General features: G+C 37.9%; 1 protein-coding gene across 4 annotated transcripts in view; it reads left to right on the forward strand.

Annotated features, from left to right (window-relative positions):
* Nucleotides 1-26,802, forward strand: part of RNF216 (ring finger protein 216) — a 212,688-nt gene that overhangs the window by 53,605 nt on the left and 132,281 nt on the right. For all 4 annotated transcript variants that reach the window (XM_072597645.1, XM_072597647.1, XM_072597648.1 and 1 more), the window contains exons 2-6: nucleotides 9,267-9,404; nucleotides 14,056-14,246; nucleotides 17,984-18,784; nucleotides 19,589-19,665; nucleotides 25,222-25,324. In XM_072597645.1, coding sequence (XP_072453746.1) covers nucleotides 9,338-9,404; nucleotides 14,056-14,246; nucleotides 17,984-18,784; nucleotides 19,589-19,665; nucleotides 25,222-25,324 — 1,239 coding nt within the window. In that variant the 5' untranslated portion in view covers nucleotides 9,267-9,337. The remainder of the gene's footprint in view (nucleotides 1-9,266; nucleotides 9,405-14,055; nucleotides 14,247-17,983; nucleotides 18,785-19,588; nucleotides 19,666-25,221; nucleotides 25,325-26,802) is intronic.

Raw genomic sequence — 26,802 nt, forward strand, 5'->3', positions numbered from 1 at the left:
CCATGCCCTTCGATCCCTTAATGTAGAAGCTGCTAGATCTTGTGTTATCCTGATTGTATTTCCACAATACTTGAATTGTTTCTTTCTAGCTGCTTGCAATATTTTCTCCTTCACCTGGGAACTCTGGAATTTGGCCACAATGTTCCTAGGAGTTTCTCTTTTTGGATCTCTTTCAGGAGGTGATCTGTGGATTCCTTGAATACTTATTTTGCCCTCTGGTTCTAGAATCTCAGGGCAGTTTTCCTTGATAATTTCATGAAGGATGATGTCTAGGCTCTTCTTTTGATCATGGCTTTCAGGTAGTCCCATAATTTTAAAATTGTCTCTCCTGGATCTATTTTCCAGGTCAGTTGTTTTTCCAATGAGATATTTCACATTATCTTCCATTTTTTCATTCTTTTGGTTTTGTTTTGTGATTTCTTGGTTTCTCATAAAGTCATTAGCCTCCATCTGTTCCATTCTGATTTTGAAAGAACTATTTTCTTCAGTGAGCTTTTGAACCTCCTTTTCCATTTGGCTAATTCTGCTTTTGAAAACATTCTTCTCCTCATTGGCTTTTTGAACCTCTTTTGCCAATTGAATTAGCCTATTTTTCAAGGTGTTATTTTCTTCAGCATTTTTTTGGGTCTCCTTTATCAGGGTGTTTACTTGTTTTTCATGCTTTGCTTGCATGTCACTTATTTCTCTTCCCAGTTTTTCCTTCACCTCTCTAACTTGATTTTCAAAATCCTTTTTGAGCTCTTCCATGGCCTGAGCCCATTGAGTGGGTTGGGATACAGAAGCCTTGATTTCTGTGTCTTTCCCTGATGGTGAGCATTGCTCTTCCTCATCAGAAAGGAAGGGAGGAAATGCCTGTTCACCAAGAAAGTAACCTTCTATAGTCTTATTATTTTTCCCTTTTCTAGGCATTTTCCCAGCCAGTGACTTGACTTGTGAGTGTCCTCTCCACCCCCACCTCGCCTCCAGATCTGCCCAGCCAGCACTTGGGGTCTGAGATTCAAATGCTGCTTCCCAGCCTCAGGGCTTTGGGCAGGGGCAGGGCTGCTATTCAGTGTGAGATTAAGTTCAGGTGCTCAGGTCAGGGCAGGGCTGCCTCAGGGGCTCAGTTCCCTCAGGGGGTTTATGCAGAGACTTCAACAATGGATCCAGGCTCCTGCCTGCTTGGGGAGCCCCAGTCTGCTGCTGCCTCTGCTGCTGCCTCCTGAGGGGGCCTGAGTTATGGGGGCACCCCACACCCCTCTCGACCCGCCAAAGAGATTCTCTCACCGACCCTTGTCACCTGTGGGTGGGGGACTCGCACGGCCACTGGAGATTCCGTCCCTGAAGCCTGCTCGGATCCGCTCCTTTCAGCTCCGCGCCGCTGAGGCAGGGTTGGGCTCTGCTCCACGTCCAGGGCGCGAGGGACCTTTTGCAAGAGGTTTTCAGGCTCTCTGGAGCAGAAATCTCCTCCGCTCCATTGTTCTGTGGTTTCTGCTGCTCCAGAATTTGCTGGTGGTTCTTTTTTTTTACAGATATTTTATGGGCAGTGGGTTTGGAGGTAGCGTATGTGCATCTTTCTACTCCACCATCTTGGCTCCGCCCCCTCTGTAAAATATATTTTCAAGAGAATAGCTTGAGTAAGTAGTTGCAAGATATGAAGCAGTTCAACTGTGAGATAGTTCAGATGCTTCAAAAATTAAATCTCTTTAGAATCCCATTTCTGTCCTTGGCTCCTGAAAAGTTAAATTGTTCCTTTTGCTAGTTCTGTTTCATCTCTTCCTTATGTTGAAGCTTCTATCTTCTTTCATCTTTGTCAGTTTGATGGTTGTGAGGTGAAATCTCAGGTATTTTAATTTACAGTTGCTAGTGATTTGGAGAAATTTTTCTCAAGTTAATTAATAGTGTGCAATGATTCTTTTGAGAACTCTTGATATCCATTAGGGAATGGTTTTGGGTCTTATATATTTGTATTAGTTTCTATTTATCTTGATATCAGACCCTTAAAGTGATTCAATAAAAATTACTTTCATTGATTACAGACTACTTTCTGTAATATATTATAGCAAAGTTCAAAGGAAATTAACACGTTTGACCAAAGGTGGACTTCAACCCCCTTTTCAGGAGTAGGGAGTATCAGATACAGAAGCAAGATTGACTTTATACTGTTAATTCAGGACAGATCCTCCCCTCAGGAAAAGGATTGGTCCGTTCTCCATTAGACCTTCTCTGCATGCCCACTATGTAGCCACCTTTGGTGTGATCACCCTCCCAACATGCTTCAACATAGGACCCATCATCAGAAAATGGAAGGATAATTTTATGTAGGGTGTTTCTACTTATATGCATGAGGTTCATTAAGCAAGCACAATGAAGAAAAGTTTTCTCCAGGTTGTTCTAGGTCATTTTCCCTGACTAGTTTAAGCTAGTTTTAGATTTGGTCCCCTTTATCAAAAATTTTGTGACCTTCTAAAGACCACTGTCTGTCTTCTGATTGGTTGAGACCACTTGCAGTCTGCTAGCTTTCTTATTATCTGAGTTATTGACAGTGGTCATTCGGCTGTCTAGGCCTCCATTTCAGGCAGAGTCCAAGGAGGGCCATCTAATGTAAATGCAATTAAGGTCTTCTTTACTGTAGGCCTAGGAACCTGTGATCACAGTCAGGTCCCTCAAGCTCCCTTGTCCTAATGTTCCCCCCCGCCCCCCTCCCAGTTACAGCAGGGAGTCTGGCTGTAAAGCTATTGAATGCCTTGATATTTTTCATCCTAGGAGTTTGGGAGTGATCTCATACTTGTCTATCCAGCTCTCTAGGACACAGTTTACTTTGTAGGTACGTGAAGTGCTTGGACTCCGAGGCTTCTGAAAGGCTTGTCATTTTTAGTCCATGGACCCAGCTGGCTGATCTTGCAGTGGTCATTTGGCTCACTAGGTCTCAGTTTCAGGGAGAGAACCTGGGAGGGGCTTGTAGTATAAATGGTCTTAAGGTCTTCATACCTCTAGATATAGGAAATTATGGGTGGTCACATACAGATCCCTGAAGCTTCATAGACCTCTGTTTCTCCTATGGTCACAGTAGGGGATCTGCCTCAAACGTTCTTGAAATCCTTGACATTTTTGATCCTTGGATCTTAGCAGTGATCTTACACTGAGCTATCCAGCTTTCTAGGACTCAGTTTCCTTTTGAATCACATAAGGGGTTTGGACTCTAAGGCCTCTGAAAGACTTTTTGTCCCTGGACACTGGTGGATGCACATATAATGTTCATTAGACACTCTAGGCCTCAGTTTCAGGTGGAGTCCATGGAGGGGCCTCTAGTGAAAATGTATTTTATTTTCAGTGCCCAAGTTCCACATAATGGCTGGCTTAGAGTGATTATCAATAGTAACAATTTCTCTTTCCCTCCCAGCTTCCTTTAGTTATTTTTTTCTTTTGCTCATTAAAAGGACCATTCCCTGACTACTTTTTTAAACGTTTATTTATTTATTTTTAGTTTTCAAAATTCATTTCCACAGAATTCTGAGTTGCAAATTTTCTCCCCATCTCTCCCCTACTCCCACCCCATAACTAACCCCTCCCTTCCCTTATCCCCTTCTCTCTTTTCTTGTAGGGTAAGATAGATTTCTATACCTCATTACCTGTATTTCTTATTTCCCAGTTGTACGTAAAAACAGTTCTCAACATTCATTCCCAATACTTTGAATTCCAGCTTCTCTCCCTTCCTCCCTCCCCACCCATCCCCACTGAGAAAGCAAGCAGTTCAATATAGGCTATATATTTGTAGTTATGCAAAAGACTTCCATAATAGTCATGTTGTGTAAGACTAACTATATTTCCCTCCAACCTATCCTGCCCCCCATTTCTTCTGTTCTCTCTTTTGACCTTGTCCCTCCCCAAAAGTGTTTACTTCTGATTATTCCTTTCTCCCATATGCCCTCCCTTCTATCATCCCCCTCACCCCACTTGTTCCCTTCTGCCCTACCTTTCTATAGTGCAAGATATACTTTTATACTAAACTGAGTGAGCCTGTCATTCCCTCCTTAAGCCAAATGTGAAGAGAGTAAGGTTCCCTTTTTCCCCTCTCACCTCCTCCCTTTTCTCCTCCACTGAAAGAACTTTTTCTTGCCTCCTTTATGAGTGATAATTTGCCCCATTCCATTTCTCCCTTTCTCCTCCCAATATATTCCTTTCTCATTCCTCAATTTTATTTATTTTTTTTAGATATCATCCCTTCTTATTCAACTCACCCTTTGCTCTCTGTCTATATCTATAAGTGTGTGTGTGTGTGTGTGTGTGTGTGTGTGTGTACGTGTGTGTACGTACCCCAATACTGAGAGAAGTCTCAAGAGTTACAAATATTATCTTTCCATGTAGGAATGTAAACAGTTCAACTTTAGTAAGTCCCTTATGATGTTTCTTTCCTGTTTGCATTTACATGCTTCTCTTGACTCTTGTGTTTGAAAGTCACATTTTCTATTCAGACCTGGGAATTCTGGAATTTGGCTACAATATTCCTAGGAGTTTCTCTTTTTGGATCTCTTTCAGGAGGTGATCTGTGGATTCTTTCAATATTTATTTTGCCCTATGGTTCTAGAATATCAGGGCAGTTTTCCTTGACAATTTCATGAAAGATGATGTCTGAGCTCTTTTTTTGATCATGGCTTTCATGTAGCCCCATAATTTTTCAGTTGTCTCTCCTGGATCTGTTTTCCAGGTCAGTTGTTTTTCCAGTGAGATATTTCACATTATCTTCTATTTTTTCATTCTTTTGGTTTGGTTTTGTAATTTCTTGGTTTTTCATAAAGTCATTAGTTTCTATCTGCTCCATTCTTATTTTTAAAGAACTATTTTCTTCAGTGAGCTTTTGAATCTCCTTTTCCATTTTGCTGATTCTGCTTTTAAAAGCATTCTTCTCCTCATTGACTTTTTGGGCCTCTTTTGCCAATTGAGTTAGCCTCATTAGCCTTATTTTCTTCAGCATTTTTTGGGGGGTCTCCTTTAGGAAGCTGTTGACTCACTTTTCATGATTTTCTTGCATCACTCTCATTTCTCTTCCAAGTTTTTCCTACACCTCTCTTACTTGATTTTCAAAATCCTTTTTGAGCTCTTCCATGGCCTGAGACCATTACATATTTATTTTGGATGTTTTGAATGCAGAAGCCTTGACTTTCTTTGATGTTATGCTTTATTCTTCCTCATCCAAAAGGATGGGAGAAAATACCTGTTCACCAAGAAAGTAAACTTCTATAGTCTTATTTTTTTCTCCCTTTTTGGGGCATTTTCCCAGCCAGTTTCTTAACTTTTGGGTCCTTGTCAAGAGGAGGGTATACTCTGGGGACCTGTAAGTTCTCAGTTCCTCTGAGGTAGCACAATGAATGGAGAGGACTTACTCCTCTCCTGGCCTGCACACTGGTCTGGGAGCAACCAAAATTTTTTCTACTCAGAATCTGCAATTGGAATTCCCTTACCACAACTGCGTCCAGCTCCACTGCCAGTGCTCCTTGTCACCCCTGGGAAGAGCTCAGGGCTGAGAATCAGATCAGTGACTCAATTCCCACAAGGTCTTTAGATGGAGGTGACTTAGGGCTGAGATTCGGATTAGCTGCTCAATTTCCCCAGGGGCTGTAGGCAAGGGCTGTGAAAATGGCAGCTGTTGCTGCAATGCCTGCTGCTGCAGGTCCACGCTACGCTCCCCTCTCCTGGGTGAAGGAGCCCTCCCACTGACCTTTGAAGCTGTCTGTGGTGTTTGTGGGTCGAGCAACCTGGGAGCTGCTGCCGGTGGCGCCTTGATGCCTGTTCAGGATCCTGTCCCTGCTGCTCCGTGTGCTGAGCTGGCCTCTCCTTGACTACTTCTTGAAGAGGCCCATTTATTCAATGTACATTACCTCTCTCTAAGTGAATACCTGAAAAGGCCAAGGTCCCTCACTTCATCTTGGGCTTTCTCCAGTCATCCTGATGAATGTCTGGCCACTGGGTTCAGATGGCTCTTGAGGAGAAGTGAGGCTGGTGACCTGCACAGCCCTCCCTCACTCAAAGTCAAATGCAAGTCATGTCATCATTTCTCTGATGGCATGGTCTTCTTCGGCAGCAAAGGACGAACACAACACAACAACAAGAGTATTGGAAATATTCAGAGTATACATTTTTTTCTTTAGTTCAGCATGAATATACCTGCCATTATTAACAGCTTGCTTTTGTTAACTTTATAGTGAAACACTGGTAAAGGTGATTAGAATATCGCCAACAACAAAGTTACATGAGTTTTTCATTTTCTTAGTGTTCACAAGGCCAAGGATGGCAGTCCTCCCCTCATGTGCTTCCCCTGCCCCTCTTTTTGCCTCTTTGAATGCTTCCATGTTTTTAAATGCTTTTGGTTGATATATAAAATCTGTCAGTCATACCATTCTTAAATATCTAAAACTAATTTAGATTTGTGTTTTTGCTCAGGTTTTCTTAGGTTGTTGACAGTTTGGGAGGCTGCCCATTGATCATATTTTCCTGTGTCTTGTGATTTTTGAAAAGAAATATTTTCTTTTTATTGTTACAGAGTAAGTGTGATAAATAAGCTAGTTGTGGCTGAGAATAACTGATGTTTTTTAAATATATTTATTTGATTTCACAAGTTAGTACCAACAAAAGAAACAACTCCTATCCTTAAGAGAGTGCAAACACGCTTTTTTTACGTTGTGTATTACATTTGTATCCATTGCTGTATTCACCAGTTTGAATTACTTTGTATACTTTTTCATTTTTTCCATATACTTTGCTATTTTTTTCCACGTTCATTTTTCAGAAAATATCTTCTAAAATGTTACACTAGTGCTTTATTGTGTGTGATATGGAACTGACCCCTGGTTTCGAAAGACTTCTTAATGCCAGAGGAGCATAAACCCTTGCAGGTGTTGTCAAACCAGAAATCTTCCTTGGGGCCCCTGGGGACAGAGGAAACCGTCTATTTTTAAGAAAGTCACTTTAGCTAAGAGTGAAAAAGTCCATCACTAGATTGTCCAAGATGCCATTGTCAGTCACAGGAACCCTCAGAAATTACGTCCTCAGCTTAAAAACATGAACTATGTTGTAGAGGTAAGGCTCGCTTAAGAAAATTAGAGTTCACCTTCATGCACAAAAGCAATGGTAATGTAATATTTCATTACATTAATGTCCTTGGTTTTCTTAGTTTTCACCCAGTCATCAGGCACTAAAAGTTGGAGTTTGGCTATTATTAGATGTACAGCTATAAACATCTTTGTACAAATGAGGTTTTTTTCTTTTGAATTATTTCCTTGGGAAATATTCCCAGTGGTGGGATCACTAGGTCATTATTATGTATTGCCAAGAAGAGCTGATAATGTTTTAGTACTATTGGTTAAATGCCAGCAGTGTTTGCTCCAGTTTAAGTAAAGAACTACAAGAGAAACCACACTTGGGAGTTGGGGACCGTTCTGTGGGAATTGGAGGCGATGTCAAACAACGCACATTTATTAGTAAGTGCTTTACTATGTTCCAGGCACTGAGCTAGACACTAGAGATGTAAAGAAAAGCAAGACCTGTTCCTGCCCTCTAGGAGCTCACATTTTAATGAGGGTAGCAACATGTAAATAACTAGGTACAAGATACATGTGTGTTTATGTGTGTATATGTGTGTGTATGTATATACATATATATACATATGTGTGTGTGTGTGTGTGTGTGTGTGAGAGAGAGAGAGAGAGAGAGATGGCAGCTGAGGGGATGAGTCAAGAGTTCCTTTACAAAAGGTAGTATTTGAACTGAAGGAATGTAGAGGCACAGGTAATGAGGAAGTATAATCCATAGACTTAGATTGGGAAGGCAAGACCAGAGTGTTATGTTTGAGGAATAATCAAGTGGCCATTAAAGCTGGGAAGTGGAATTCATGAGAGGAATGAAGTATGCAAAGTAGGAAGGGAACAGGTTGTGAAGAGCTGTTTAAAAAGAGAGTGAGGGAGGGATTAACTTTAATAATTTTTTAAAGGAATTTAAGGCTTAAAATCAGGAAGACTTTTAAGATTCTTTACTTGAAGTCCTGTGATTTCAGTATCAGATTATTGTAGGTCTCAGCAGTTGTATTGCTGGTATACCAGTGTTGTTTTTGTTTTTAGCATGATGATAATTTGAAAAATGGTAAACTTGGTGCAGGGAACGATGGGGAAATTCCTAAGGGTATTTGTCATAGTCCCTTCTTGAACTTGAGAGATATGCTTCATAGGTGGCCCAAGAAATATTTTGGAGCCTCTTTGGAGCCTGGTTACCTTAATTTGATTTTGAAATTGGAAACCAGTACTCTTATAGTCTTCTCTGTCTTTTTCTTTCCTTAAAGACTAGAAAAAATGTCTCTTAAATTTTGGGACTGGTTCCCATTTAAGTGTTCACTTTAATACATATACAGTATAGCATTTTCCTAGGGAAAATGGAGTGGTAAAGGTTGTAGGGCTGAGGAGGAAGAATGGGATGCTTTTGTGACAATTAAAAAAAATTTCAAGAGACAAAGTTTTGGGGTAAATTATAAATCATTTTATCAATCAAGGCCATCAGATGATTGACCAAAACAAAAGACTCCTTACTCATTCTTTTAAAGATGCTCCTAGCTACTTATGTTAGGTCTTTGGACAAGAAGTGGTCTGTCAAACTGCGTAAAGGGTTAACTGTTTAATCAGAGGTGGACTTTACATTGACAAGTGGGTTTACTCTTAGGAGATTCTGAAAGAGATATCAAGTCACTCTTGGAAAGAGAGACTATCCCGCAGGGGTGGGGAACCTGTGACTTTGAGGCCATGTGGCCCTCTAGATCCTCAAGTGCAGCCCTTTGACTCCAAACTTCACAGAACAAATCTCCTTAATAAAAGGATTTGTTCTGTAAAATTTGAACTCAGTCAAAAGGCCATATGTGGCCTCAAGGCCACAGGTTCCCCATTCCTACTCCAGATTTTGGGCAGTCTAGACAAAAGGATGTGTCTCCATCTAAGCTTAATTTAATGGAATTCATCTAAGACTTGAGATTCCTTTTAAGATTAGGTGGGCTCTGGTAGAACATAATTAGCTGGACCTTCAGAAATTGAGGTCTTGAAGTCATCAGGATAGAGAAAAAGAGTAACTCTGAATCTTCCCCAATTCATTAGTTACTAACAATCATTTCTCTCACTTTCAGCTTCTCATTTTTATAGCTGATACTGTTCATTAAAAAATTTTGAGAATCATTAATGCTTGAAATTACCTGAGATGAGTCAAAATTTAAAACACTTAAGTGCTTTTTCTCCCTTTGCCTTATTTTCCAGATCATTCTGAGTACTTCATTGCTATACTTAGTTACTAGCTGGTACATATATGTGCAAAGCTGTGTTTTAAAATGGCAGAGGGAGGTGGCAATGAAGAGGTGATTCACCTGAACAGCTTTCATGGGCACAGGGGGAAAGGTAAGTTCTTTGACTTCATCTTTCCCTTCTCTTTTCCTTTAGCCTGACATTCTGTTACAAGAGATTTGTTGTTATACATTTGGTAATATTTAGAACTTAAAGAATTGATAAACAGGGCATTAATACAGTTTTTTAAAAGCAAAAGTCCTTATCTTTAAGGAATTTTCAGACTAGATTGTTAATAGCATATGGCAGTGAATCATTTGATCTATGTCATAAACAAAGACGAAAAAAGGAATTGTGGATGTGTAAAGCAGTAGACTGCAGATGAAGAATTAAGGGCAAAGGAATAGAATTAAAAGGAATAATAATAACAATAATTTTTGATGGGAATTTATAGTTTATAAATAAGTTTCGTAATAAAACTACAAGGTAGGTGGTGTGTCTTATAATCCCTGTTTTAAAGCTTAAACTACAGGAAGTTGGGTAATTTGTCCAAGGTTAGGTAGCTAGTAAGTGTGGGAAGCTGGTGAGAAGACACCACCAGTTCAAGAGGAATCTAATCTATAAGTAAGCTCTGGAAAGTGCTGGTCTAAAACACACCTTTGACCTTTTCATTGTATTAATTGCTTACTTAACAAACAGTATCAGTTTAGGAATTTTTCTTGGGGGAAAAATTTGGTTTGGGATGTATAATGAAGTAATTATTTGCTTTATAGAAATCTATAACCAGCTTTTCTGGAAAGTATATAATTCTATAAATTGATAATATGTGCATTTCTTTTAAAACTACTAATAATAATTTGTATAAATACACATGAACTTTTACTGTTAAGTCATAATTTAAACTTTATGTTAGACTTGAGGAAATAATCTGTGCCTGTGAATAGGAAAAAATGCTGAATGTGCTCATTTTGTTGTCCATATAAACATTCTATGAGAAGAGGTAATGGTTTTTTCCAGGTACACTTTGTGCTCATGTCTCTTTTATGGGTTTTTCTTTGTTGATTTTACAAACAGTTGAAATTTTGCAAGGGATGAAAATGGCCAGTTCAGAAAAAAAAATAGATTTTAGTTTTTCAATAAGATTCTAAAGTGATTGCCAAACATATTTTAAAAGTTTTAATATACTAAATTTTTGTTGTGACTTGTACTTAGTTTCCAAGTTTTTGGAACATGTCATCACTCAAATTCACAGTAGTGTTTGGGGTCAAGACTTTAAGATTGTGACTCTCAGTCTTACTGACATTTTAAGAAACTTTTTTCTTAAAATCATGAAATATCTAAACGAAGAGTTAGAATAGAATCATAGGATATCTGTCTAGTTTTTAAAATTTTTACCATAGCCTGACTCATACCTTTTCCCAGCCTTATTTCATATTACTGCCCTAAATTTCAGGTAAAGTGCACTCCGTTGGTTCCTCACCCTCTTAGCATTTCTGTATGCTGTCTCTCTCTCCTGTACCCTTCTCCCTCTCATACATACGTGGAATGTTTCCCATCCTAAGCTTGAAAGACACTTTCTCCTCCCTACCTTCTAGACATTTCTTCCATGCTCCTATAGGGCAGTAGAGCATTTTCTGTCCCATGTACACCTATTAAATCTTTCTTTCCTTAAATTAACATTTTATTTTTTATCTGGTTACTCTATGGAATGCAAGCTCCTTTAAGGCAAGAATTATTTCATTTTTATCTTTGTATTACTAGAGCTTAACAGCCTGTACTAGTCTAAACTTGTTTGTTTATCTGCCTAGATAGAGCATCGAACTTCAGTAGACTTAAGAAAATGGTAGACTGAAAGTGGAGAAATATACCAATTTTTGGACATGACTACTATGTGAATTCTTTTTACTTGAATAAGCATATTTGTTACAAGGGTGTGTTTTTTTCCATCTCTTAAATTTCCAGAGAAGGGAATGCCTAGACAAGTGCAAGATCTACTACTATGGTATGCCAGGCAATGTGCTACTTACTTTTACAAATATTATCTTATTTTAGGAGATGGATACTATTATTTTCTCCATTTTACAGTTGAGTAATATGAGTCAGAAGTTAAATGATTTGCCCAAGGTCACATATCTTGCAAGTATCTGAGGGCAGATTTGAACTTGTCTTCCTGTCTCTAATGTCCTTCCTACCAGCTGCCTCACAGTATTCACATGGGAGAAATAGGATGTGAGAAGTAACTAACTTATTTCTATTTTGTCCAACAATAAAAAATGTTCATTGAAGTTGAATACCTGTATATTTAGAACAGATAAAAGACAATCATCACATTTATTCATCACAGTTGTGGAATCGCCTTTTGCTTTAGCCATACATGTAGAAGAAACTTTTCTAAAGTTGTATCTAAAAGGAAAATGGATAATTTTAATTGTTTTTAATTTAGTGATGATGTATTTTGAAAAAGTGGTTATCTAAAGGCAAGTAACTAAAGTAACACTTAAGTTGGCTATAGTTTAAACTTGATTTTTATATTGGTAAAAATTGAGTAATAAGTATTAAATAGACATTTAATTATGTTATTAAATGATAAAACTAATAGATATTTTCAGGAATGTATAAATAATTTTTTCCTCCTGAGGAGATATTTTTAATTAGATTGAAATGTTTCACTTTCTAAGTTAACCCCATATTCCTCTTATATTGCTCTGAACATTAAAATAATAGCTTGTGTTTACATAGAATTTTTGCACTTCCAATTCCATTTATCCATTATCTCATTTAATTTCATAACAACTCTGTGTAATTGCTAGGGCAGATGTTAATTTCTTATTGTATAAATGATGACAATGAAGTTTAAAGGGATGATGTACAGGGCTCTGCAGATAGCTTGTTAAATGGTAGATTGGTCCAGCTAAGATGGTAAGATGGCTTCCTGAACAAAGGCAAACTCCTCAATATCCCCACAACTACTCTAGCTAATACCAAAAATTTGTATCAGATTGAATAATGATCAAAAAAAAAAATCCGATGATGACCCTATAGCAAATGACTTATTGTATACAGGAAATCCACAAAAAGTTAGCTGTAGGAAAAGGAATCATCAGTAAACACCAATACTGGTGTATGTACAAACAAGCCCAGAACTTCCCAGAAGGACCAGAGAAGTCCAGAAACATGAGTAGCCTAGCAGAATCTCTGACTAGCTTAGATGAGAAAGTGATAAAACTAGCAAGAAATGAGCTCTTTGAAAACTTGTGGACCAAACAGAAATAAATAATTCTATGAGACAATTTAAAGTATTAGAACAGTAGCAAATAATTGAAAAAAATAGCACAAAACATAATATCCAATATCATAAGCTATGACTTGAGAAACAGGTCAAGGACACATACTTTAAGAATCATTGAACTCTCTGAAAACTGTGGTTTAAAAAAAAACCTAGACATTATTTTAAAAAATCATGAATGAAAATTGCTTTTTCTGATCATCTGAAAGGATCCTCAGATTGAAAACTCAGGAATGGCATAGCCAAAATCCAGAGAGCCCTCATCACACACAATTTGGTATAGAAATAAATCAAACTTAAGAGGAAAACAAGTAGGGACAGGGAAGGTGGGATATTAAGAAGGAAAATAATGCTGGGGAGGTAATAGTCCCAGGCAAGACAGATTTTTTGTTCCTAAAAAAGGGAATTAAAAGGAAAAAATAAAAGTAAAGCACCAGCATCTAATGATGTACTCATTGATTGAGGAATAGTTGAACATGAATGTAATGAAATATTGTTGTTCTGTAAGACAGAGTTCTGAAAGACAATTACAGAGAATCCTGGGTAGTATAAAATGGAAGTAGAGTAAAAGAAGCATCATTAAGAAAAAGAACTTCAATAGACTTAAGAAGGTGGTAGACTCAAAGTGCAGAAAGATATCAATTTTTGGACATGACTGCCATGTGGATTCTTTTTACTTGATTAAGCATATTTGTTACAAGGGTGTGTTTTTTTCTTCTCTTAAATTCCCAGAGAAGGACAGAAGTAAGCAATGCAAACAGAGCTATTTTGAATGTAATTGTGCAAATTATTATACTTAAGAAAATGAAATGGAGCATAATGATTTTATACACTTAGTGAGTATTTTGCATTCTGCTCTGTATGTGGAAATGTTCTTTTGGTGTTTAAATTAAAAACAAATTAATAAAAATATTTTAGGGTAGTAGAGCAAAGTACTCTTTCCTACATCCAAATCCATTCCACATTCCCCAAAACCATTCTGCCTCTTGAAGCTGCAGACTTTGAGTACTCAGTCAAACCTGTGCCATAATTCTAAAAAGTCTCAGTAAAGCTTAGAAGGGGGGAGCATATCTCTTAAAATTTTTATTTAATTGTTGAAGTATTCATGCTGAATAATTCAGTAATATCATTACACTGAAATTTGAAGGCTAGTTTCGGCTCTTTTCAGGCTGATCAAGGTGTTGATGAGCTGCTCTAAATCCTTTCTGTTGCTCAGTTGTTCTAGTCCTCTCTGACTCATGTCCAGCTCTTCATGACCTCATTTGGGGTTCTCTTGGCAAAGAATCTGGAGTGGTTTGCCATTTCCTTCTCTACCTCATTTTGCAGATGAGGAGCAAATGGAGTGAAGAAACTTGCCCAGGGTCACACAGTGTGTGAGACTGGATTTAAATTCTGGGAGATGAGTCTTCCTGACTCCAAACCCAGCCACCTAGCTGCCCCTATTCCTGCCTCTAAATAACATCTTCTGCTTTTCTGTAGACAGGATCAGTCACAGGGATGAAGGACTCATCACCATCTCAGACTCCTCGGATGAAGAACTTGCTCTTTTGCCAATCACATCAACTTCTCGACAGCATGAAGAAGAAGAGGATGATTACGACTATGATGACGATGATGACAATGATGATGACAACGATGATGATGATGATGATGTCGTCATCTTGGCAGAAGTGAGTTTTCCTGAGAATATAGTGGTGAAGCACTAATGTAGAGCAAGTGGAGAATGTGTTGTATAAGATGGGATACTGCAGAAGAGAGATCTGTGCTTTGAAACTGCTGAAAAACCACCCAGTCTCTTAGCTAGTATTGTAATAACCAAAGTAGAAATGATTGTGACTTGGTTTAATTTTTAGAGTGGACTCTAGGAACTCAAGTCTTCCCTAGCCATTTTTTGTCATTCTATTTTCCATGCATGATCTAGATTCATTTTAGCTCTGAAGAGTGCCAGATATAGAATCGTAGAAATAGGTCATAATTAAATATATATTGAGAAAGTCTGTAACTGATAACCTATCAACTCTCTACCTACCAGCATCTGCTTATGATGAGCCTAATAATTCTATATGTTAGCATTAAAACCCTGCAGGATTCTCTGATGGCTCACACCAGAGGGTAGTTATTGAGTCACTGACTTTATCCTTTCCACTTTTCCTAGGGAGAATAGTAGTACAGGTAAATGTGCAGTCTTCACTGTAGAATGTTTTGGTTAGTGAGAAGGTGTGCAATGACTATTTGTCAGCTCTCCTCCCTTTTTGTGTTATGTTTGCAATGAGGATCAGGTAAGATGTCTGTTTTGATCAGAATTGTATAAAGCTTCATCATAGTTCTCTGGAACTCATATAATTTTTCCCCTCTACTTATACATTGCTTAGCTTGCATGTGTACTCTCTCTCTCTCTGTCTCTCTGTCTCTGTCTCTGTCTCTCTCCCTCTCTCTCCCCCCCTCCCCCTCCTCCCAAGGCATGTAATTATGAGGTTGTTACCCAGTCTGTTTTATCACCATCTTTTCCCAATATGCTCCTTTCCCTTCCTGCCAGAGTGACTGACTTCTGTGCTTAAGTATTTCTTCCTTTTACAAAGAAGAAATGCATTGTTCCTCATGGCTATATGTTAGGAACCTTCCTCTGAGATTTCTCGAGGACTGGGACTGGTTTTGCTTTTTTTCTTTGTGTCCCTGGCATGTTTAGCTCAGTACCTAGTACCTAATAAGCACTTAACAAATGATTTCTGTATTCTTAACAAGCTAAGCCTTACCACTTGAGTAGTTATCTGATGATACTTTAGAAAAAGTTTTTAAAGCTATATTTAAGTTTTTGAAATAAACTGATTTGCCATATGGTTCTGGAAATCAAAATGAAAATACATTAAATTTCAATTCTATAAGGAACTTTAGGAAGATATTCTTGAGAGAAGTTTCAAAATTCTCTGCTTTGAATGAGGGGAGCAAAAATTCCCCCTTGCTCAGTGATTTGGAGAGTACTTAGGAACTGAGAATTTAATTGTGATTTCATCTTAATAGAAAGGGAAACATGGTCTTCTTCAAAGAGGGTACGGTTTTCATAGGTCTGTAGGATTGTTGATTTATATCTAGAGGCATAGCAGAGTGACTATAGTGATATTCTCATTTTATAGATGAGATAACTGGCCTAGTTTGGGGATATGGAAATGGATGTTAGGGTAACACTGAGGTTCTCTGAACTGCACTGTTATTTAGAGAAGTAATCTGCAGCACCAATACTTGGGCACCATATCTGGATCTCTTTCCTTATAACATTTGATTGCCTCTTTTTGGAGGAACGAATCTTGTATGTTTAATATTAATCAGTTTCATTTCAGAGGCTAAATTGTTTTAAAACATTCTAAGGTATTTTATTACCAAAGAATCACAAATGGGCAGTTATTTAATTGGTTGCTTCTAAAAACAGTAGCAAGGAATCCTTTGGTCACTTCAGAAGACTAATTTTTAAACCTATTTTTCCCCAATTACATGTAATAATAATTTTTTAATTAATTAATTTTATTTATTTTCAGTGTTCTACAATCACTACTATATAACTTAGATTATTATTTTCCCTTCCCTCCCCCTTATATTCCCCCCCTACCCGATACGGCATACAATTTTATATAGGTTCTACACAAACATTCTTATTAAATACATTTTCACTATAGTCATGCTGTGTAGAAGAATTAAATTGAATAGGAGAAATCATATAACAAACCAAAATGTAATACGCACAAAAAAATGATCTGCTACATTCTGCGATTGAATTCCATAGTTCTTTCTTTGGATGTGGAAGGCATTTTGCTTTAGAAGACCATTGGGAATTCTTTTTAAGTCCTTGCATTGCTACGAACTTCCAAGTCTATCAGCAAAAACTCTCATACTGTGGTCGTTGCTGTACACAAAATTCTCCTGGTTCTGCTCCTTTTGCTCAACATCAGATCAGGTCCTTCCAGGCCTCCCTGAAGTCTTCTTGTTCATCATTTCTTATGGCGCAGTAGTACTCCATTACATTCATATACCATAATTCATTCAGCCATTCCCCATTTGATGGGCATCCCCTTGATTTCCAGTTCTTGGCCACCACAAAGAGAGCTGCTATAAATATTTTTGTACATGTGGGACCCTTTCCCATTTTTATGATCTCTTGGGGATACAGTCCTAGAAGCGATATTGCTGGGTCAAAGGGTATGCACATTTTTGTAGCCCTTTGGGCATAGTTCCAAATTGCTCTCCAGAATGGTTGAATCAGCTCACAGCTCCACCAACAGTGTATTAGTGTTCCAATTCTCCCACATCCTCTCCAGCATTTATCATCTTCCTGTTCTGTCATGTTTGCCAATCTGATAGGTGTGATATGGTACTTCAGAGTTGTTTTGATTTGCATCTCTCTAATCAATAGTGATTTAGAGAATTTTTTCATATGACTATAGATGGCTTTAATTTTTTCCTCTGAAAATTGCCTGTTCATATCCTTTAACCATTTATCAATTGGGGAATGTAATAATAATTTTTAATATTCTTTATTTTAAATTTTCTATTCTGTTTCTATTCTATTCTTTCTTTCCTCCCCTCTATATTAGTCATTTTGTGGAAGAATACATGAAACAAAAAAGAAAAAAGAAAGTGAAAAATAGTATGCTGCAGTTGGTATTTAGACTCCTATCAGTATTTTCTCCGGATGTAGATAGCATTTTTCACCATGAGTCCTTTGGATCGTTGTATTGCTGCTGAGAATAGCTAAGTCACTCCCAGTTGTTGATCATACAGTGTTGCTGTTATGGTGTACAATGTTCCCCAGGTTTTGCTCACTTTTATTTCATATCAGTCCATGTCAGTCTTTCCAGGTTTTTCTGAAATCATCCTGCTTGTCAGTTCTTATAGCACAGTAGTATTTCATTACAATCACCTACCGCAATGTGTTTGGTCATTGTACAGTTGGTGGGCATCCCCTCAATTTCGAGTTCTTAGCCACCACAAAAGAGGTTGCTCTGAATATCCTTGTGCAGACAGGTCTTTTTCAAAGACTGCTTTAATCACAGAACAAAAGAAACAAATGGAAGATCTGGTAATGTCATCAGAAGCTTTGGATTTTATTGATTAATTCCAATTGTATAAAACAGCTACCTGTATAGTAGTCAGATGGAAAATATTTTGTCAGTCTTTTCCATTTTTATTTTAGTGGTCTTGGGAAAGACTAAAATTAAACTACTAGAGAAGTATCAGACTTCTTGAAACTATGGTATAAATCACTATAATTCATTATGGGAATAAGGCCTGATTTCTATGTCAAATTATGTCAAAAACAATTTCCATTTTTCTTATTTCACGCTTTTAACCAAGTTTATAAGACTATGTAAATGTTAGCTTTATTAAATACATTAAACATTTTTTTTCCCCACTGTAGACACATAAACAGCAGCTATTGCGGCCTATTGTCAAACCTGCTGCCCAGTGGCAGGATCTGAATAGACTGGGAGAAGGAGGTTCTAAAAAGAATGTGACTACATTTCTGCAAGAAAAGGATGGTCTTTTTTCAACAACAAATAAAGAAACAAGTTTCAGTGAAAATGACAATAAAGATCAGGATCCTCCGTTGCCTGGCCCCTCTGACCACAGTAAGCAGAAGACCAAAAAAGACCGGAATCCCAAGCCTGGACCAAGTAATATCCAAACTATTAAAGTAATTTTGAAACCCAGTGTGAAAAAGGAAATAATTAATTTAGAAGAAGCTAGCTTTCAGAGCAAACATGAGAATGTGCAAAACCAGTCAACTGAAGGCTCTGAACCAGAGCTTATACCAAACCACCAAGAATCAGCTGCTACAGTAGATGACCGGGATATAAGAGAAAATAGTTGGTTAGATCATCCTTATTTCCAACCCATAGACCAAGAACCGAATGAATTAGCAAATCAAGTTGTTCCACAGCAGGGGCAACCTGAAGCAGACCTCTCATATCGAGATGAGATTCCAGGACCAGCTTTTCCAAGGCCAGAACCACAGCAAGATGGGATCCCAGGCCCTTCCTCTCCTCAGCCTGCCCATCCTCCTGGAGAACTTAAAGACCATCAGCTAGCAATAGATGATGAACAGCCTGGTCCAGCTTTCCCATTTCCTGAATCTCGTCAACCTGACTTGGGAAATGTTCCAGAACAAGGAGGCACTGCTGCAGATCAAGAATTTATTACACTACTAGTGAAAGAAACAGTAAGTCTTATTTCTTCCCTTTAGATTTTTGTCAAGCAATAGGGGGAAAAATTCTTTCATTACTAAAACCTAGTTTATGTATTTATTAGTTACATGGATGGGAGTCCTTTCCATCAAGATTTTCCTAAGAACAATTTCCAGATAGATGCCTTAGGGTAGTGGGCATATTGGCATGGTAATTTTGCATATGAAAATTGAGTCAGGTTTTTTCTGTATTCCTGTATGCCTTGAAGGCACTAGAATTGGAGTAGCAGGAATTCAGGCTCCTTGAGATAGCACTGGGCTGTTTGATTGACAGGAGCCTTAGCTTTTTGTTCAATTTGTCTTTATTCCAAATTAAACCCCAAACATAAACGAGTTTTCTGTTATTTGTCAACACAATTAAAATGTTTTTTCACAATTTCTAATGAAAACACTAATGAGTGGTGTAAAGAAAACAACAATGCATGATAGCTCAAAGAATATTGTATTTGGGATTAAGGAGCCCCAGATTCTGGTTTTAGCTCTACTAGTAATTTCATGTATGACCTTGGTTTCATCTCTCTGGGCTCAAGAAAAGTGTAGGAATTGGACCTTTAAAGTCTCTTTCCATTCTAATACTCTAGAATACCTTTCAAACAAATGAGTCTGAACACCAGTTACTGGCCTACTTTAGAACTGCCTTAAAGCTTCTTCCAGTGTTTGATGTAATGGAATAGAGACCATAATATTCAGAAAGACAATTAAAACAGCTGTATGTTTTTACTCAGTGTTCTCAGGTTTTATAGCTAATGAAATGGAACTAATACGCTTATTCTTCTCTAGGAAGCAAGATTTCCAGATGTAGCAAATGGGTATATTGAAGAAATAATACATTTGAAGAATTTTTATGATTTAAATGTGTAAGTATAGAATTCAAAACATATTTTTGTCATAGTAAGTGAACTTATGTGTTTGTCATAGTAGCTGACTTAGTCCTAGTAGGTACTTTTTATGTTTGTGTTCTAGAAAATGTACTGTAACAGCTAAATGATTTTGTTTTTTCCTAGTGTGTTTCCATCTGGTAGTTTGGGAAGCACACATCCATATAGTGACTGTTCAGATTGGTAGCATCTTTTGGCATTTTCAGTTAATGTGTTCTAGGGTTTCCCTTTTTCAGATGATGCTTTTGCTAAATTTGGTTATACTTGTAATTTCAGTTTCATTATAATTTATGGCATTTTATGGGATGTTTCTTTTTTTTAAGCATCATTTTGCAAGAGATTAGATTTCAACTATTAAAGTTCTTGTATAGCGTTTAGATGTTCTTTCTGTAGGAATGAATAGGACTTTAATAGCTACCTTTGTTTTGGACTATATAGATAAAAAAATATTTTTTCTTACTGTTTTTTCCTGTCAAGCAGTAATCTCATTTGTTTCGAGAAGATACTGGAAACATTTGCAAAGAGATATGCTTAAATAATTAATTTGGCATTTGATTGAATATTACAGCATTTTGTTGAGTTATATCTATTTGTGCGTATAAACTCATATAGAATAACAGGCAACCAAAATTGAACAGGCACAAAGCCTTTGGGATTTATCATGAAGAGATATTCATTCCATCTTTGTGTTTACTCCTAGAATTAACACTGTCCATGTCCATAAAATACTGTAAATAGCTTTTTTTTTAAATTAGATTTTTAAAAACTTTTTATTTGAATGTTAAAAATATGAACTAAAATAAGCACTTACATTTACATAGTAAAACATGAAAGGAAGATTTTACATTAAACTATGGATCTCTTTCTTTTCTTTTTAAATGTTGAGTGTTCCAGAAGCCTTAGTGCAGTTTTAAGCTACTAAAATTGCTCTAGAATTTTTGGTACAACTTGTATATATAAATTCAGCATAAAGCTCTCAAAGTTGTTTTGTTTTTCTCTGATTCCTTCTGACTTCCTTATTTTTAATAAATGCTTCAGTGACATTCTTTTTTTCTTTTGTGACAACCCTGTTTTTAGGTTTCCCTCTCACTTTCAACTCCTGTCAGCCCCACTGGAAAAAAAAATCAAAACCTTTGTAATAAATACACATACTCAAGAAGAACAAATTCCCATAATGCCAAATTCCCGTGTTTGAAATGTATTCCTTATTCTGTATCTTGAGTCCGTTTTGTATATCTAAAATAAGTAGGAGAGTAAACGTCAAGTTTCATTTTACATTAAAATTGAATATAAACTTTTCTTATCCTATAAATAAAAATAATGAAAAATCTTTAGCATCAACTATTTACATCTAACACTAGATTAGAAGCCTCCATTAATTAATTGCACTCACAATGGTGAAGCATGTGATTAAGTTAGGTAGATTTTTCTAGAATTCTTTGTTTCTTGTTGAGTTATATACAGTACGCTTAGCCAATATCACCTTTCACTCATGCTAAATGTCTGCATTTCTTTATCCTGAGACAGAACCCAAGCTTCTGTTACAAGCAAATAGACTGTTGTTCTACAAATAGAGATCTTATAGGCCCATAGCCAGCTTTGGTTTCCTTTTGATTTTAGCTCTAGATTCTTGGGACAAGATGGAGGAAGGAGAAGCAGGAAATAATGGTGGATTCTGACTGGAGTGAGAAAATGAACTTTCTGACCCTGTCCTTTCATTGTCATTTGATCCCTTCAGAAGATCTTGTCACTGAGTATTGACATTGAGATAATTTGCGAATAGTTTGGTGGGCTGTTCAGGGGAGGAACAGGATGTGAGTCAGTTGGAGTTGTTTAGGTCTATAGTGGAGATAATGATGTATGGCAAGAGCTGCCATTCATATAAAGAAACTATATTAAGTTGGGTATTAATAAATTGAGCCAGACTGCTTATATGAATGTACTTGTCACATTTGGGAGAAATCCCAGAGTTGGCCTAATTTATTAGATTGTGCTGTAGAATGAAGAAATTGGGTTAATGGATTTGATGTTTTCTTATAAGACGATTCTGCATTGAAATAAATTAGATCAACCTTGTGGATAGTACTATAGAGAAGGATATAACTTAAAGTAACTAAATCATTGTTCTTTATTCCTGATACATTTGCAAATAACTGAATAAAAATATAAAAGTTTTTACTTATTCCAGTATAACGTAAGCTCCTTCAAAGTAGGGAATTATTTTTTCAGTATGTCTTTATATCTCCAGCATGGAGCACAAGTTCCTTGCATGAAGTGCTTTGAAAATGCTCTAATTTATGTGTGTAATAGATATGTGTGTATATGCAAAAGCACACAAAACTCTTATTTTATATAGTTGGCAAATAATGACAGTATATAGTACAATCACTTGCCTCCTGCCTTTTTTTTTGTATTTAAATTTATTTAAGTTTTCAACATTCATTTCCACAAAATTTTGGATTCCAAATTTTCTGCCCATTTCTCTCCTTCCCCCACCCCAAAACGCTGAGTATTCTAATTTCCCCTATCACCACTCTGTCCTCCCTTCAAACATCCCTCCCTTCCCTTATCCCCATCTTCTCTTTTGTCTTGTAGGGCAAGATAAATTTCTATACCCCAATACCTGTGTTTCTTATTTCCTAGTTGCAAGAGCAATACTCACAGTTGTTCCTAAAACTTTGAGTTCCAACTTTTCTTCCTCCCTCCCTCCCCACCCATTCCCTTTGGGAAGTCAAGCAATTCAATATAGGCCATATCTCTGTAGTTTTGCAAATGACTTCCATGATAGTCGTATTGTGCAAGACTAGCTATATTTCCCTCCATCCTATCCTGCCCCCTGTTTCTTCTGTTCTCTCTTTTGATCCTATCCCTCCCCAAGAGTGTTGATTTCTAATTGCTCCCTCCCCCCACTGCCCTCCCTTTCATCATCCCCCCACCCTGCTTATCCCCTTCTCCCCCACTTTCCTGTATTGTAAGGTAAGTTTTCATACCAAAATGAGTGTGCATTTTATTCCTTCCTTTAGTGGAATGTGATGAGAGTAAGCTTCATGTTTTTTCTCTCACCTCCCCCCTTTTTCCCTCCACTGAAAAGTCTTTTACTTGCCTCTTTTATGAGAGATAATTTGCCCCATTCCATTTCTCCCTTTCTCCTCCCAATTTATTTCTCTCTCACCACTTAATTTCATTTTTTTAAGATATGATTCCATCCTATTCAATTCACCCTGTGCTCTCTGTCCGTGTGTGTGTGTGTGTGTGTGTGTGTGTATGTATGTAATCCCACCAACTACCCAGATACTGAAAAAAGTTTCAAGAGTTACAAATATTATCTTTCCATGTAGGAATGTAAATAGTTCAACTTTAGTAAGTCCCTTATGACTTCTCTTTGCTATTCACTTTTTCATGCTTCTCTTGATTCTTGTGTTTGAAAGTCAAATTTCCTTTTCAACTCTGGTCTTTTTATCAAGAATGCTTGAAAGTCCTCTATTTCATTGAAAGACCATTTTTTCCCCCTGAAGTATTATACTCAGTTTTGCTGGGTAGGTGATTCTTGGTTTTAGTCCTATTTCCTTTGATTTCTGGAATATCATGTTCCACGTCCTTTGATCCCTTAATGTTGAAGCTGCTAGATCTTGTGTTATCCTGATTGTATTTCCACAATACTTGAATTGTTTCTTTCTAGCTACTTGCAATATTTTCTCCTTGACCTGGGAACTCTGGAATTTGGCCACAATGTTCCTAGGAGTTTCTCTTTATGGATCTCTTTCAGGAGGTGATCTGTGGATTCCTTGAATACTTATTTTGCCCTCTGGTTCTAGAATCTCAGGGCAGTTTTCCTTGATAATTTCATGAAGGATGATGTCTAGGCTCTTTTTTTGATCATGGCTTTCAGGTAGTCCCATAATTTTAAAATTGTCTCTCCTGGATCTATTTTCCAGGTCAGTTGTTTTTCCAATGAGATATTTCACATTATCTTCCATTTTTTCATTCTTTTGGTTTTGTTTTGTGATTTCTTGGTTTCTCATAAAGTCATTAGCCTCCATCTGTTCCATTTTAATTTTGAAAGAACTATTTTCTTCAGTGAGCTTTTGAACCTCCTTTTCCATTTGGCTAATTCTGCCTTTTAAAGCATTCTTCTCCTCATTGGCTTTTTGAACCTCTTTTCCAATTGTTAGCCTATTTTTCAAGGTGTTATTTTCTTCAGCATTTTTTTGGGTCTCCTTTAGCAAGGTGTTGACCTGCTTTTCATGCTTTTCCTGCATCTCTCTCATTTCTCTTCCCAATTTTTCCTCCACCTCTCTTACTTGATTTTCAAAATCCTTTTTGAATTCTTCCATGGCCTGAAACCATTGAATATTTATTTTGGATGTTTGGGATACAGAAGCCTTGACTTTTATGTCTTTCCCTGATGGTAAGCATTGTTCTTCCTCATCTGAAAGGATGGGAGGAGATATCTGTTCACCAAGAAAGTAACCTTCTATAGTCTTACTTTCTTCCCCTTTTTTGGGCATTTTTCCAACCAGTTACTTGACTTTTGGGTCCTTTATCAAGAGTAGGGTATACTCTAGGGACGTGTAAGATCTCAGTTCCTCCAAGGTGGCACAATCAAGTGTGTACACTGTTCTGGGAGGAGCAGAGATTTTTGTGCCCAGAATCTTAGCAGTTTCCTCTCCACAGCCACCTGGCTTCCAGTTCTACTGACATTCAGTGTGAGATAAAGATCAGCTCCCTCAGGGCCTCTACACAGGGCTGAGGTAAAAGTCAGCTCCTCAGTGCCCCCAGGGTTTTTTATGATCCAACAATGGATGCAGGCTGCTGTAGGGGCTGCTGTGGGAACTGCTGCTGCCTGCCAGATGTGGCCTCTGTGGCTGTTACCTGCTGCTGGAGCTATGGGAAGACCCTTCTCCCTTCCTGGCCAGCTGAAGAAACCCCGTCACTGATCTTGGGTGCCTGTGGGTGGAGGGATCTGCGAACCCGCTGCTGCTGCAACTGGAGATTCCACCCCCGAGGTGTCCTCCTCCCAGAGGCGTGCAGCTACAGCCAAGACTGGACTGAGCTGGGCTCCGTGTCCAGTGCAACAGATGTTTCCCGTGGCTCTTTCAGGTCACCCTGGGCTGGAAATCTCCTCCACTCTGTTGTTCTCTAATTCTGCTGCTCCAAAATTTGTTGAGAGTCCCTCTCTACAGGTGTTTTATAGGCTATGTGGGGAGAGCCTGCATTTGTGTGTCTTTCTACTCTGCCATCTTGGCTCCACCCTTCCCCCCCCCCTTGCTTTTTTGATCGTCATGATTTAGCTGTGACTTGGTAGCATCAACTAGCAGGTTCAGGCATTGAATATGAAAGAGAGAGAATAAATGAACATTGCAACTTAAGATCATTTCAGTTAAAATTTTTTTTTATGAGATTTTTAGTAAGCTAGTGGCTAGATGTACTGTAATAGAGAGTTTAATTTCTAATGTTATATTTCCCTCACTTTGCAGGTATTTCACTTTGGAGAAATATGAAGGTAATGTTTGGTTTGGTTTGTGTTTTTTGCAGACTTTGTAATTTTCTTCTGGAAAACCCAGATTATCCAAAGAAGGAAGGCAGAGTGGTTTTAAATCCTAATAGCAGCCTGCTTGCCAGCCAAGATGAGAAAAAGGCAAGTATAGTATTCTTATTTCTAATGTTTTCCAATATACCTTTTAACTTTTTTTTAAATGATACTGTTTAAGGGGAGGAAAACAGATTTCAATATTATATTGTTAGAGGCAGATTTTTTGGTTTTAATGCCTAGAGTAGGATTTCAGAGTTTTACTCATGTTTTTCTGATATTTGCCAACCTAGGTACTGTGAAGCCTGTGTTTAATTTAATTAATTAACTTTAATTTCTGCCTGTCATTGCCAGGCCTTTCTCCTCCTTATACCTCTTATCCCTCCAGACAAAAAGAGCCCCAAAACAACAAAAAAACTACAGCTTTTAATTTCATAGTTAGTTACAGAGTCAAGATCTCCTAGTTCTCCCAGTACACCTTCTCTACAATGAACTGCAAAATGCATCAGATGAATTCTGAATCAGGAAAGTCAAGAAAAATAGTGACTTGTTTAAGAGAGATTTCTGGATGCTGGCCTAGGGGCCATCCAGGAACCCATGCAGTGGTAGCAGCAACAGCAGTGAGACTGGGAATATTTCAGCATCCAGGGATGGAAAGGAAAGGAAGAGTATACCAGGGCAGGAAACAGTGGGACAGAAAGAGATCAAGTGGATCCCTAAACTAGTGCTAGGAACAAGAATAGGTGCCATCTGGTAACTCTATTACCCATTACCCAGTTCTAGGTCCTCGATCCAGGACAAAGAGGAGCAGCCCCAACAGAGGATAGGGCTTTAGTTGACTACCAAGTATAAAATCAATTCTAGGAACTTAGCTATGTGACTCTGAGCCTAGGAGCAGAGGAGTATCTCAGTTCTAACCTTTAGCATAGCACATATGCCTGCAATGATCTGGCAAGCATTCTAGTACCCAGGACTTGAAAGGGAACCAAGATAAAGCTCCAGGGCAAAAGAATGGAGTAGGAATGGGTGCCACCTGGCAGCCCTGTCACTCATTACTCAGTTCTGGGTCACAGATCTAGGGCAGAAAATAGTTAGTGACTAATCAGGTGAGGGCCCCTAGTTAAGAATTGAACAAAAACAAATTCTAGAAATTGACCTGTGTAGCTCCTGAGCACAAGGGCAGAGCAGTGACTCAGTTCTAACCACTAGCCTACCACACAAACCTGAAGTAGAAAAACAGAGGTTAAAGATAGCAAGACCAAAGGGGAGCCAGTAGCTCAGTCACTCTTAACTTTCAGAACCTCACTGTGGGTTAACGGTGACAGAGTCCAGCAACAGCTGTACTACATACAAGACAATAAACCCAAACCTGAGTCAGGAGGTTGCAGAGCTTAGGCCACGAGGTTTGTAAACTGACCTGTGCCTGTAACACAACAATTTGGAAGCACTGAAAGCTACAGGTTCCTAGACTGAGCTATGAAAGTAGTTGAAGAAGATAGAAACTCAGACCAGACATCCTCCCCTCTCCCTCAGCACTATACGGCCAAAGTCAAGAAGCAGGCTGGAAGAATGAGCAAACAAAAAGA

Source organism: Notamacropus eugenii, chromosome 3 (assembly GCF_028372415.1).
Source record: "Notamacropus eugenii isolate mMacEug1 chromosome 3, mMacEug1.pri_v2, whole genome shotgun sequence".
NCBI lineage: Eukaryota > Metazoa > Chordata > Mammalia > Diprotodontia > Macropodidae > Notamacropus > Notamacropus eugenii.